This window comes from Ammospiza caudacuta, chromosome 3, assembly GCF_027887145.1.
Source record: "Ammospiza caudacuta isolate bAmmCau1 chromosome 3, bAmmCau1.pri, whole genome shotgun sequence".
In the NCBI taxonomy this organism is placed as follows: Eukaryota; Metazoa; Chordata; class Aves; order Passeriformes; family Passerellidae; genus Ammospiza; species Ammospiza caudacuta.
In genome coordinates this window covers 40,098,321-40,113,079 of record NC_080595.1, presented here as the reverse complement: position 1 = coordinate 40,113,079, position 14,759 = coordinate 40,098,321, and the positions used below count along the sequence as shown (strand labels likewise).

At 42.8% G+C, this 14,759-nt stretch overlaps 1 protein-coding gene across 5 annotated transcripts in view; it reads right to left on the bottom strand.

Annotated features, from left to right (window-relative positions):
* Positions 1-5,832: 5,832 nt before the first annotated feature.
* Positions 5,833-14,759, bottom strand: part of RASGRP3 (RAS guanyl releasing protein 3) — a 58,862-nt gene continuing 49,935 nt past the window's right edge. For all 5 annotated transcript variants that reach the window (XM_058801561.1, XM_058801556.1, XM_058801560.1 and 2 more), the window contains 5 exons: positions 14,045-14,192; positions 10,566-10,602; positions 7,940-8,065; positions 7,059-7,423; positions 5,833-6,546 (listed from right to left, as the gene is read on the bottom strand). In XM_058801561.1, coding sequence (XP_058657544.1) covers positions 6,538-6,546; positions 7,059-7,423; positions 7,940-8,065; positions 10,566-10,602; positions 14,045-14,192 — 685 coding nt within the window. In that variant the 3' untranslated portion in view covers positions 5,833-6,537. The remainder of the gene's footprint in view (positions 6,547-7,058; positions 7,424-7,939; positions 8,066-10,565; positions 10,603-14,044; positions 14,193-14,759) is intronic.

Below are 14,759 nucleotides of genomic sequence, written 5' to 3'. Positions count from 1 at the left end.
CAGAACTCCAGCAGATTAAAAAGGCAAGTAAGCGAGCCAGGGAGACAGTGTTCTTCCTCTTGGCCTTCCTGTTCCTTGCCACTCTTCTCCCACAAGCTGTAGGCATCTTGTTCTGTTTTTTCCATCTGCCTTTTTTCTCTAGCAGCTTTTGTTTCCTAAAGGCTTCACTTGCATTGCCTTTCCATTCCCTGTGTTAGGATCACTGTCTCTCAAGCATTGTCAATATGCAGTAACATAACTATGGGGAGAGAGAGGCACACTTGCTTCCCACATCAGGTGCATTACTCCCTGACTTGGAATACCATGATCCATATGCACTGTAGTCATAGTTGAGTTTTCCTTGCAGGTCTGAGGAAGAGATAAAAATTGATTTCTTACTGTCAGTAAAGGAGTACCACAGCCAGGAGGGAAAGTGGGTCAAACTGAGCTTGCACTGAAAATAACTCAGAGCCTTTTGGCTTGTAGCTGCTCCCCGAGTAGTTTTATCTTTAGCTGGCTGGTAATTGCTCTCTTGATGAGATTCTTCTACTTCAGCAGCCAAAATCCTGAAATGTGTAGCTCCATGGTGCTGTGCCATGATGGCTGATGGCCCCAGAGGGCCTCCTCAAGCTATGGATTTGGCTTCTCAGCCAGAGCCTGTGGGTAACCTGCCTTAAGGCTTCAGCTGTCTGTCTCCAGGACACTGTTACTTGCATCTGAATTGAGGAAAGTGGCAAGTGCCTCAACCAACCTCAGGCTCAATTAGAACTAGAGGCTTACCAGTCAACTATCTGAGATAGAAACTGGGAGAAGGGAAGCAAGATTCATGGCAGTAGATAGTTACGTAGAAGTGGTTGGAGCTTGAAAAGTCCTGTGGTGTAGGAGTATTCCCTGTGACAGGTTATGCACCTAGAAAATGAAAATTAAACTGTTGAAGTGGAAAGAATGCAGTGGGGAATAAGGATTATCACTGGGATTTGATGACTTTTGAGTGTCCAAAAGGCTTGTGTCAATTCTTGTGGTACTGGAAGTTGATTCAGCTCCCTGTTAGGTTAATGTAGACCTGCCAACAAGTCCTCAAATACCTTTTTATTGCACATAATTTAGTCTTAGTTTTGCCACATTTACACTGCAGTAGAGAGTCCAAGTGTTGACTGTTAGGCTTGTGATTCTGCTCTCTCTGAACTTCTGATTTCCCTGGACAACAGGAACAGTATGGATCTATCAATGCATTTTTAAGGTGTTGAGCATGATTTAGCAGTCCCAAGCAAGCTGGCTAATGCTGAACCCCAGCTCTCTCCTCTGCTCTAAACCTCCCCAGAGTCTTGCCCTCCTCTGACCCCCACCCCCAGTCCTACTCAGCTTTTAGGCTTTAAAAGAACAAACCCAGCTTTATCATAAAGTTTGCTTTATCATACCCTTGTTTGCTTTATCAAACCCCGAGTTTGCTTCTCTAGCAAACCCTTAGACTACCTAAGCCACTGCAGTGTTGGATTGGAGAGCAGTATGCCGAGGTGTTTCCCCTGTGTAGGCTCTCAGCATACTCATGTACTTGCTTGGTTCAGGTTATGACTTTTCAAGGGGACACAGTCTGAAAAGCAAGTGCTGTTACCAGCTGTAAACATTGCCTTCTCCCCTCCTTGGCTGAAAATAAGTCACAGCTCTAATGGCTTGACAAACAAGGGTAGAAGGGAAAAAAATATTTTTCCTTTGTGTTTACTTGATGCTTTTTATAGCTCTGACTGCTGTCAGTGTCATTGTTTCCCTGTTATTGTCCAGTAATTTCCTCTCTTGTCCACGTGGGTCTTTCCCACAACAGAGGAGAGAAAAACAAGTACAAAAAGGAGGAAAACACTATTGTAAAACCAAAGAAAGAGGGAATCTGCCTATGCTGTGGGCAGGTGGAAAGTCATAACCCGTTTTCACACATGGAGCAGAGATGAAGGTGATAAGGCCTCTTTAAACTTTCCGGCATTAGCTCCACTCATGGAAAAAGCAGACTTTTTGGCTAAATTTCATACTGCCCCAGCAGTAGCCTTTTGCTGATGGCTTTTCTGTCTCCTAGGACCAGATTGTCCACAGCTGTAAACAGCACTTTAAAGTGCAGTGCACGGATTTTCCAATGAGTTTACCCTGTTGGCTGCAATGCTTATTTTGAAAATCCAAATCAGTACTGATAACTCAAAAACTTTTTCCAAACTTGCATCCATTTCTGCAATGACCCTGCCAGCTCTTTTGTCAAGGCTTTCTTGAGAAGTACTTGGAACTAATTTTTGTGCTGTATGGATATTTTCATCAGTTAGTAGGCTGATGTTGAATGAAGCAAACCTTGATTAGATTTTGTTTGTGCTATAATAGTCACAAAACAAACAAACCCTTGTTTCTCCTGCCGCTACAAAACCAACCTTCCTTCCTTCTTTCCTTTCCTTTCCTTTCCTTTCCTTTCCTTTCCTTTCCTTTCCTTTCCTTTCCTTTCCTTTCCTTTCCTTTCCTTTCCTTTCCTTTCCTTTCCTTTCCTTTCCTTTCCTTTCCTTTCCTTTCCTTTCCTTTCCTTTCCTTTCCTTTCCTTTCCTTTCCTTTCCTTCCCTCCCTCCATTCCCTTCTTGGTGTCACATAGAGAAAGAGATCTCTTAGCGTGTTTCTTCCTGCATTTACTTTGTCTGTCTTGTTATTTGTGTTCTCTGTTTTTGGTGAGGTTTGTTTTGTTTTGGAGTTTTTTGGGTTGGTTGTTTTTGTGGGGTTTGTTTTGTTTTGTTGGTTTTTCCCAGCCTCTGTACAGTATACTTCACATGCAGCTTTCTTTCATGTGAAATCTGTATTTCCCCTATAGTTGCCTAAAGCTTCTAGGACTAGTGTCCAAGGCTGCAAGGATCCTCCTGTGGCTGCTCAGCCAAAGGCTTCTGGGCTTCCCATGAGGAAGACTTGGGGGGAAAGCACATAGGACATGCTTTCACTTTGACTTCTGTAGAGGAGTCCTTGAGCAACAGTCCACAGAGGTGACAGGCTGTTTAATTTTGGAAAAATGTAAAATTTTAGGCAATGGCTGCCCCTAACCTTGCTCTGCAGCTCAGCTCATCTGCTGTACTGAAAGGAAAATGGCTCACCTTTCCCAGCTGGGGAAAATCCATGCTTCAGACTAGTTCTGGTCAGCAAGTATATTCTCCCTGCCCCTGCCCAAGACTTCACCTGCCTGAGGAAGGTGCCTCTGAGAAGATGGCTTCTGTCTAGGAAGATGTTTCTTTGTAAAGCTGGGTTTGTTCTTTTAAAGCCTAAAAGCTGAGTAGGACTGGGAGTGGAGGGCAGCGGAGGGCAAGACTCTGGGGAGGTTTAGAGCAGAGGAGAGAGCTGGGGTTCAAACCTGACTTTGCATTTCCGTCTGAGAGAGCCAGATGTCCCCCTGACGCCTTGAGAAGCACTCAAGCACTTTACTCCATAAAGTTGGAAGCAAAGCTGAATCTCTCTTATGTACAACATGAGGCTTTGCAGAGGTTTTAAACAAGCACAGAAAGTCCTGGTGGGTTTGGCTCAAACAGCTAAATAATCTCTTACAGGGTCTATCCAAGCACTTGCATTTTTCACCTACTCTTATTGCTTGTATTCTTTGGCATTTGCAGACCAAGCTGTAAATAAGGTTTGACATAATCTTCCTTCTTTCCTCTGTGTGGTGTTTTGGAGAGTTAGTTTCTTAAACAATCCTTCAATCTCCCCCCATGTTTTTTAAAAGATCCTGAGACAGGAGAGAATGGATAGGGTGGAAGTATACAGCATCATTTGGGATTGTATCTGACTTTAGCTACTTCATTAATCCAGCCTTCTTGTCATTATGACACACTTTCTCCTGGACACTCTCCTGGAATTGCTGTAGTTCTAGCAGGCAGGATTTCACCAAGACCAGCAAAGACACATAGATCAGGCAGGAACTCTGATGGCTGATGCTTTCTGCATTTTGTTAAGTTAGAGCAAACAAGAAACTCTTTGTTCCTTTGCCTACATTGGGTAACTAAAATTGTTTTTGTGAAAATAAGTCTTTCCCGTGTTCAGAAAAAAACGTCCACTTGAAATAAGAAAAGAAAAAGATTTTCTAAATTTCTTATTCAGGCCTCCCCACAGGGGAAAAAAAAAAAAGTTCATAGCAACTTCTTAAAATGTTTGTTCACGCCCTGTGAGCTCTCCCTACTCAGATTCTTACTGTGGAACTAGGAGATCCACATTCTGTAAACAGCATGTGAATGCTTTTTCAATAAATAATTACATTTTCTAAGATAAATCTGTTCCTTTCTGGGCAGTGAGAGGTGTGTGAGAGAGAAAAATGGCTGCATTTCTACCCAGTGTCTTTCTTGTTTTCAATGGCCACGATCACTTACTGCCAACAACACTCTGTGTTCCCCTTCCTTAAATGCCTGAAGCAAAGGGTTTCCAGCTGTAGCAGATACTTGAAATTTTCACCTATTCCTTCTCAATTTCATGAAGAATTTCAGGAAGAATTTCTTCATGGTTGGGGTTGTTAAGCATTGGAATGGACTGCCCAGGGAGGTGGTGGAGTCACCATCCTTGGATGTGTTCAAGAAACAACTGGATGTGGCATTTAGTGCCGTGGTTTAGTTGACAAGGTGATTGGTCAAAGGTTGGACTTGCTGATCTTAGAGGTCTTTTCCAACCCTAATGATTTTGTGATTCTCCTTGGAGGCTGCAATATTTTGCTAACCAGGATCAGTTGAGTGAGCCTGCAAACTATCCTTGATCTGCAACTGCTGCTGAGGTAAGCATAGAACTGACTGGAGCTTCCAGGCTTGCAAGAGATTTATTGATGAGATGAGTAAGTCAAGAGCTACAAATAACTTCTAAAAGCCTGCAAGAAATGAGCTGAGGTCTACAGACTAAATGCTGGCCAAAACTACGTGATGTTAAGAATGAAGTTGCTCATGAACATTTCATTTATAGAGCATTAAGAGGCTTATCTCAACAGCTCCATCAACAGCCTGGATGGTAACCAAATTTCTCTATTCAAATTCTCCAGCAGAGCATTTTCACTGTGAGCAAGCCGGGCACTGTAACGGCAGCAGTGGCTGTGACCCGTCAGCTGACCCACCACAGGAAATCAACACCAGGGGTTTGCTAATGCTTGCTCTTTGCCCACAGCAGCATAAGAATGAAGTGTGCTTCTGGCCCTCAGCCTAGTTTGGAAACCGGTGCTTATTTCTCTTGAGTTTACAACAGTAAAGAGGATGGTTTTTAAAAATTTTTTTGTCTCCACAGATTTACTATTTACTATTGCTACTGGTTGTGCTGGAAAACAAACCTGCAGGATGCAAACCTGGGCAGGTATCATGTAGTCCCAGTGCAGTTTACAGTCAAATTACCACAGAGGAGTGCAGCTGTCAGTTTTGTGTTAGGGAAGTCTATGAAATTACTCTCATCTTCAAGGTTTAGAACATGTTGAAGGGTGCAATAACTTGGATTTTGTAGGACATCTTATAACTGGGTTTTAAATCAGAGTGTGTGCTACATATGCACACTCCCTACCCCTGTTTTTGTGGGGAGATGGGATAAGAAGACTAACACGTGTGCCAGTTTTTCAGGTTAGAGCTTTGTGGTGTTTTGTTTTTCTCTCTTTTTCCAGATGAGCACTGTCCTCTTTCAGTAACTTAACAGTTCTGGGAAAAGCAACTTCAAACCAGACCATTATAATTCAGGTGCTAGATCCTACCTTAGCAATCTGCTGGTTTGGAGATTGCTCTTCAGAACATTTAGTCTTAACATGTACAGCTTTCTAACCAGAGAAAAGTACCAAACTCACATATATACACGGACACAAATACACACACACATAAAACTAAAGTGTTTATTGCATGCTAATGTTACCATAATCAGTGCTGGCAAAAATGACCCTTCTCCATTGTGGTGTAACCAGAAAAACACATAGTGTCTTGGAATTCCTTCAGTCTCAGCCAGCTGCTGCCTCTTTGAAGGATCCCCAGTCTGGGAACCAATATCACTGTGCTGAACACCAATACGTTCACTGCAGCAATGTAAACATGGCCAAAATTCAAAACTCCAGGTGCATGAAGAATTTCAGTATAGAGTATTTTGGGAGAGATTTTTGTTTGAGATTTAATCAACACACACACACCTACTTCTTTCCTTAAATGATCATGACAAGCCTTGGGAAAGGAGCGTTATTGAACAAACTTGGATGCTTGGCTTCTGTCCTCACCCTTGCTGTTGCTGGCAGACATACTGAAATGATGCAGTGCCTTTAAAGAAGGCTGAATATATCCTCACTGGCACATAGAGAAAGTTTCCACGGAAGTCATACAAGAGAAACCACTGAGCACAGAGATCTGTTCTGCTGTGGCTGTGCAATGTTCATCGAAATGGCTTCCTCATGAGGAAATAAATAGTGCCTTATAACACCTTTCAGCTAAGAAAACAGGGCAATGGTTGGCTTTAAAAGGATGAGGTATGGGAACACTCCTTATGGCCAAATGTGGTCTGTGACAGTCCATCAACACTTGCTGTAGTTGTCATCTTTAGCTTTCTGTGCTTCAGGGTGAGCAATCAGCTGTCCTGCAAGCAGAAGAAAATAAGCATTTACATGCTGGCAGAGATGGTCAATAAAAGCACGAGGCTTTGGAAGCATAAACTTTATGGATGACAGCAACAGACATCAGATCAATGCCCTGCCCTGGCCTGGACTCCTGTATTTGTCAGAATGGTAATTGTTGTGAGTGTTGCTCTCTCATGGAGCCCTGAACTGTGCAATGCAAGGATAAAACAGGACAGAAGGTGGCCAGATATCCACTAGGCTACTTTATTGCTTTTCAAAATAAGAAGTACCAACTACTAAAAAGCATACATTGACACCAGGACCCAAACTTCCAGTTACAGTGTCATAGCACATGTGTAGTGCAGTGTAGAAAACAGGGATCTATGGATGATTTAGCGTTCTTCTGAAAGTGACTCTTGTGCAAGAAGCAATGACAAATTTGAATGAAAAAGCACCCTGAAAGCCATCAAATAACCTTATGAGACTTCAGACTAGCAGATTTTAAACTGTCTTGGCTTCTTCTGGAACTCACCTCGGATTCTTGTGTTTCTGGGAGAGTTTCTATTCCATTGTGATCCTGTATATCTTGTGGGGCCTCGGCTTCTAGCTCTACATCAGCCTGCATGCTGGGATTTTCATTCTCCCACTTTGCAAAGCCTTTGTTCTTCCCAGCTTTTCCGTAGAATTTGGACTTCATTTTGGGGAAAGTGTGGGAACCTGAATCATTCCAGCCTGGCTCATGCCAGAGTGGTTCTGTCTGTGTTGCTTGGCTGGTGGTCACCCGCTGCAGCCGCACGGAAATTTTCCGTGAAGAGCCAGTGACGAGGGTGATAGCTCTGCCATCAAGGTCCTGGTGTTCTGCAGCAACACTGGGAAATTCAAATACTTCATCTTGGACTGAAAGAGAGGGTGGAATTGTTTTGTCTAAGTATTCTGCTTCAAGGTCTTTACAAAAAGTTAACAAACATGGGGGAGGGTGGGGAGGTAACCCTTTGTATGAGGCAGTGCTATAATTATCAATATCCACATGCTGCTTGGAAACTGTTTCTGACACTGTGTGTACAGATTTTATTGTCTTACCATCTGCATGCTCAGGGCATAAGGCAATTCTAGAATTGTGCCCTACGTCTCCTTGCTCCTAAGTGATAAAAAAGGAGAAACACCATTTCATTTCTTTTCAGCTGGGATGGGGTGCCAGTAAGGAGGATAGTAAGCCTTAGACAGGACAGTAAAGCCATCCCTGGAGAAAAGGATGTTTTAATCTAAGGACTGAACACAAGCCATAGTGCAGCAAAAAGGAGAGGTGCTGCTTTGTGTGTTGATGCAAACGAAAAATTAAAAATAGCAGCAAGGACACTGGCCATTAGAGAGGATTCCAGAAATGGTTTAAAACAGGAAGAAAACTGTTCTCACCTGGAGGCAGAGATGGACTGCTAGGAAGAGACCCATGGTTGCTGCCTACTGAAGTTCCTCTGGAAAATTTCCTGCATGCCAGCACAAGCAGGTCTCTGCATTGCTTGTGACAGTTGGCACCACAATCTGTAAAAAAATAAGTTGTCAAGTCATCAAATGGAAAGCCACAACTATCTGGTAATCCCTCAGGGCTATTAGCAGGCAGATACCAAGAAAGGACTTTGAAGGGACAAAAAGTTTGACAGAAGTTGTGAAGAGTGTCACAGAAATGGATCATTTGGTGTGAAGAGCATTACAAAAAAAAAAAAAAAAAGGATTATTTCCATGACAGCCATTAGTAGAAAAATGGCAGCAGAAGAGAAGAGGGAAGATGATATTTTAATCATAAAATAGTCTCAAAGAAGAGATGTGGAATGATATGATCCTGTATATGCCCTACATAAAACTTCTGCTCCCACCAAGAGGGGTATAGGTTATTTATTTGGCTGGCTTTTATCTGTCCCAGCAGGGCCCATTATAGTAAGCAGGTTTGGTTGGAAGACACCAGAGCATCCATACCCTGAGTGTCTGGAAGGACTGCTGGAGGTCAATGTAGACTATTGTATGTTAAAACTAAGTAAAAGTAAAAGTAGTTCAGTAAGCAACATTGGCACATGAATGAGGTCTGTGGAAGTGTATCATCCACTCAGAAAAGACTTTTTGAGTCTTTTCTGCACTCCAAGCCTCTGCTGGGATTTAAATCACTGTGGATACATCATGACTAGGTACATTTGTCTGAAGTGTGGCTGGAGTATGGATCTTACATGCAAGAAAGGGCTGAAGGGTGGAGAATGTGCCCCAAACACAATCTTGCTCTCCTCTCTATCCTTTTCCATTGTCTAAAAATTCCCATCTCCCTTATTTCTCTTCTGCTGCTCCACAGCCCAACATTTTGTTCTGGGTGAGCATTGTCAAGGTTTATTTAATTTATTTAAATATCAACCATTTATGGCTCTGCTGTAGGAACCTCTCTGCTCATGGCAGCAGCTCTGGCATGATGGGTGAGAGTTCTGCTTTCTGCCAACACCTTGTTCTTATGACTAATGCAGCAGCCCATGCCCAGCTCTGCTTTCTCTGCCTCAAAGGTGACACACTCCCTCAGATACACTAAAGATCTCTCTTGAAGTGCAGGACTCCTTCTACCACTCGCAGACCATGCAGTCTGGCTTTTATCTCATTACTCACAGTGCTGGGGTAAGCAGCAGACCTGGGAGAAGGAAATCCCTCCCTCCCCCTGGTGTGTTCAAACAGAGGATGGCAGCTCTGTGCCGAAGGCAGAGCTCATCCCTAATGGGTGTCACACTGCAGTGATGCTGGAACACAGAGCAGCTGGTTTTGCTGCAGCAAAAGGCAGGCACCCTCACACTTGTTGAGCACTGCAGGATCTGAGTAAGCAGCTCTGCTCTGCTACTTTCATGCTTCATTGCCTGTAACTTTGACTTTACAGAACCACTTTTGCTCAGTCTCCACTGGGCCACTGCTACAGGCAGTGATGCAGGACAGAAGCTCAACTTTCAGATCTCAGATTGAGTTTACAGGTTGGTGTGACAAAACTTTACCTTCGTTTCCTCATCCTACCAATAAATCTATAGACTGCAACCAGCCCTTTCAAAGCTTCTAAGATGATAGATAAGTAATCAGGAATATCTGAATTACATATGTTAATTTAGCCATGGACATTTTTCCCATCCCACTCTGAGGAAGAGAGGTTTGTGGCTGGAGAGAGAGAGACAGGAGTATGGTGCATCCTAAAAAAATTATTGTGGTTTCTTTATCCTTCTCCTTGGAGTCTATGTAAGACTAAGTGAAAACAGTACAAATGTGAATCTTCCCCTTTGAATAACTGAGAGGCAGCTACAGCTATGAAAATCAACAGTGTCCTTCAGCGAGAGTTGGGCTGCTTGAGAAATAAACAGGTCCAGGATTTAAAAGCCAATGAGGACCACTACAATACCCTTTTTGGTCTGACCTGATTAATATGGTACAAGTACTGCATAAGAAATTAAATATTTATGAAGGCAAAGGAGTGGGATGTAAGAGCTCTAGCATTTTTTATGAGTTGAATGTCTGAAGAAGGTCTTGCAATGAGACCTGCTGGGCAGTCTAGGAATTAAATATTTCTCTATTTCTAGCTCAGCCACTATTAAATTGCATGCACGCTTCACTATAGGCACATGGATGCACATGGATGTACAAACTGTTGCCAGCAGACTTTTTCCTGGCCTGAGTCACAGGGGATATATTTCAGGATCTCTCAGTGTTAGGACAAAAACACTTGGTCTTCCAATTTACAAGGTCTTTACTGGTAGAAAGTTACAGCTTTCTTTACTGGTAAGAAGTCACGGAGTCAGGGGCTGCTTTGGACCTTTATCTCACAGAATCTTTGCATTCCTGCTGTATTCCAATGTAGTAATGTGCATTCTAATGCAGTGAAAATTCATAGTGTGCCAGCAGTCACTGCTCATGGACAATACCAAATGCAGGATGTGTTTGAATAAATGCCATTTTAGTTAAAGGTATGGTTGACTAACTTGCACTACAACCCACCACCCATAGCTTGAAAGGAATCCTTGTAGTATTTATTTACCTTTACATTTGTAGCCTTGTTTGATTATACCCCAGAGCTGCAAAGAAAGACAAAAGAACGTCAAGGAATCAGAAAAGAAAGCTGGAAGGAAAACAAGGTCACAATGAGGAAGTACCAATGGCTACAAAAGCACAAACAGGATACAACTGCTCTTAACACCCTTCCTGTCAGGCAGACCTCTCCCTCTAGTTGTGATAAGACTTGTGTGGCTTCTCCCTTACTTCTGCTACTTACTTGTAGTAATGGGACTACCAGAGAAGGAGAGACACAGATAACTTTTGCTTCCAGGAATGGGTTAAAATGTGCTATCATATCAAGCTTAGTGAAAACATTCTTCTTCCAGGCTCCCTTAATGTTATCTGCAGGAGAATTTCCTGTGTTCATCCATTCTCCAGATACATCACTTACCCAAAACATTCAAACAGAGCAGAAGAAGAGACCACTGGGGATAAAAACTGGGTTCTTGGTTCCCATACTGATTCCTAGCACACCTAGTCATAGCAATCTGATTTGTGCACCTGCCATTTCTAACTTAAAAAAAACCCCAACCCAAACAGATGAAGAATGAAACAGGCAGAAAAGCCGTGAAATTCCATCTTTGCCTTCCCTCAAAGCTGTTCTTGTCAACATACACTTGCAACTACCAAATGCTAAACATCCAAGGGCCAGTGTGTGTGGTCCCACTTTTGGGAAGCTTTCACTGCCACATGAGCAGGATTACTTGGAAACAGGGAACCTCCCTAGTAAATTGTTTTCTATGTACTCAGCAGCACTGTATCTACAGCCACAGCATTATAAAAACAAGCATTTCCATTCTTGAGAGGCAGTGAGAGGAATGGGCAGTTTTTCTAACTCTAGCATAAAAGGAAAAAAACTGGGGACTTTGGTGTTTATTTTTCCTGAACTCATTCACGAGGGAGGGTGAACACATCCAGGCAACTGAAACTGTGTGTGGCTCATCACCAGATTTATAAGTACACACGCACAGAGAGCAGGGGGTGAATACAGTCATTAAAGAAAGGGTCAAACGGAAGAGATGAAGATCATTCTAAATACGAAGGAAAGAGTAAAATAAACACAATGGAAAGATTCTGGAAAAAAAAAAAACACCCCACATACTGCACAATAGAAATAGCAAGCAAAAATGGGGCTCTGGAGAGAGCAGAAATAGATTAGACAAGGAAGAAGAATGGTGAACAAAAGAACAGAAAGGACAACAGTGGGAGCTGGGTCCACAGAAGGCCTGCGGCTTATTCTTTTCTTGCTAATGCCATACATGTGCACAGCTAATACAGCTGCTGTGCTCAGGCAGCAACAGGGGAGCACCCCAGTCCCCCCTGGAAGACCAGAGATGACCTATATTCCCAGATTTCTTTTACAAGATCCCTGTAAGAGACATGGATTGTTACTTATTTCATTTAAGCTGTAATCTGTTCCCACTGAAGGCCTCTCTAGTCATTCCTCACCTTCTTATCTCTGTACCTTCCTCCCACTCAGATTTGGCACCACTGTTGTGGTTACACACTGCAGTGGAAGCTTAACTGAAGTGTCATGTCATGAATTCTGACCTAAAGCTTTGAATGTGTCTGACACAGCTTTGCTGCCAAGGTAAGAGGATCTGTGCAAATTCAGATTATAAAGCTTAGCAGGACGGCTGCTCACCCATCCTGCCATGAGGTGCAGCTCAAGCTTTGGGACGGAACTGCGACTGGCCATGGGCATATCAACTTTGGGATGCTTAATGGCATTGGGTCTTTGTTTGACCTTCAGCATTTGTAGCATTCTAATAACTGTGTGCATTGCACTGTCATGTCAATTCATCCTGCTGCATGGTCAGTGCACATTATTTTGACTGTGAATCAGTGCATCAGTTTGAGATTAGGTTTCCACCCGTGGATGACTAGCACTGAAATGCAGAACAAATATGCAGCAGATTCTGTAGTTAGTTCCTGTCCTATCAGTCCAACTATCCACAGAACAATGCCAATGACTTCAGTGAGCTGACAGGAAAAATGACCTTATTTCCATTTCCTGTAGAACCCCTTACTCGTTTGCATTCCTGCACTGGATGTAATCAGGGAGACGTGAAAAATCTAACAATGGCCAATTAAAAAATTGATGTAGGAGAAAAATATCTGCAGGCGAGAACATTTCAGGGCAGTCCTTGGGCCTTGCTTTGCCGTGGAAGCCTTCCAAACACGCACCGAGTGTCACGAACGCAATGACGTCTTCCCAAGGCAGCCTGGAACAACAGGCTCAGGCCCTGCCCCGTGGGGCTGCTGGAGCTGTCAGCCTGAGAGCCAGCAGCACACCCCTACGTCAGCACTGACCATGTCACCAGGAGCCAGGGCCTCTGCAGCTCCAGCGGAAATAGGCGGAATTCCTTCTTGCCCGTGGCACTGATCAGCGGCAGCGGCAGTGATAGGGGCTTCAGGCACCCAAACAGGACTGACACGTCACAAAAGATGTGAGTGGAAAATGGGAGCGTGGGCTAGAGCAGAACACCAGGGCAGGGCTGAAAGGAGGCACATTTTTGCACTCTGCAGTGCTGCTGTTGGTACTTTCAACCATCACGAAGAAATATTGCTTAGTGGAAAAGATCATGGAATAAAGTTATCTGTTCTGGAGAGCAGGGACAGGGTCTGAGTTACAGCCTGTTATGTGAGCCACACACAAACAGAGGACATGGCCCTCTGCCCCTACTGCTTTAGCTGTCTAAATGTGGACATTTGATTTCAGCCAAGAGAGTCCATTAAAGTAATTTCTATATCATAGTAATTCTTCACTACATTTGGTTTGAAGTGGAAAACTTAGAGAAGGTTTACAAGCAACACAAATGTCTACAAAACCAATTCTTTCCCAGATATGTAGAGAGCATTCTAATAAGTGACATCTGGTAAGTTATGGCTGAGAGAAAAAGCAAATTAAAAAAACCCTCCAACTAATAAATTCTACAAATTCTTATTGTACAGAATTGCTGGAAGCACTTTTGATTTCTTTACCAAATTAGAAGATCTGTTAATTCAATAGGGGGAAAATTAGGGCTGTTACAGCCACTCAGAGAATTATGAACATATCTAGGTTGCCATGTGCAATTTCCTGAGAAAGAACAGCTTTTGCCTCATCTACATCCTCTGCTCCAGACATCTATTTTCCCCTGAGCTTGTGTACATGGGAAATCAAGCCAAATTAAAGAATTTAAGATAAACTACGTAAGACCATTCATATAGTCTCTAACATCCTTTAGCCAACATAATTGTTCCCCCCAACAGAAATTCCTACAAACAGCAGTTTTAAGAAACCACTAAATCAAAACTGGATAGCGCAGCTACAACAAGAGTAAATGTTTTTTGCTTCTGAATGCCATGAGATATTATTTGGCCAAGACACTTGAGCAATGCATGGAGCCAGTTCCACCTCATATACATTAAAGGCTAAAAGTTGTTTTTAAGATATGCTATTATTAAAATCATACTTACAAATCCTGCACAGTGCTCACAGAAAGTTGGTTTAAGATACGTCATTTCCTGAAAGTTATGAATAAACCCCGGTCCCATTTTACACTGAAACTGTGATTTAGCTCTCAGAAAGTAAGCCATCATTTCTTCTTTGCTTATAAGACCATCTCTGTAAGGGAAATAAAAAGTAGAGCAGATCTGTCATTGCTCTTGGCACTGAAAAATTTGGGGTTTTCTCATTGCAGAAAGCACATAGCACACAAAGCACATCCTTTGAAAGAGCTGCAAGAGTCCTGGAAGGAAAAAACCCTTACAGTCTTTGTGGTTCTTATATTTCTTTAAACAGTAACACTGAACCTTGTTATCTCACCTGTTAGTGGTATGAGAGCACAGATCTGGCCACTAAATGAAGGACCTTGACTTACTGCTCACACAGAACAAGGTTATGCCTCTGGCTGGCCACCAGCCTTCACTGGATAACAAGAGATTCTGGATAACAAGAATAATCAAGCCCAGCTGTCTACGAAATGGATGTTATATATACCTTCTAGAGTATTTGTTACCCCCTCTCTGCGACATGCACTCATTTCCCATGTGCTGTACAGAACTTATTTGTTTCATCAGTCTGATGCCTGGCCTGAGCAGAGTATCTCCACTGTAATTTTACAGTACTGTAGGGTTTTGAGTCAGTCCCAGCAGGAATTTGTCATTAAGCTATTACATAAATGATTTTTAA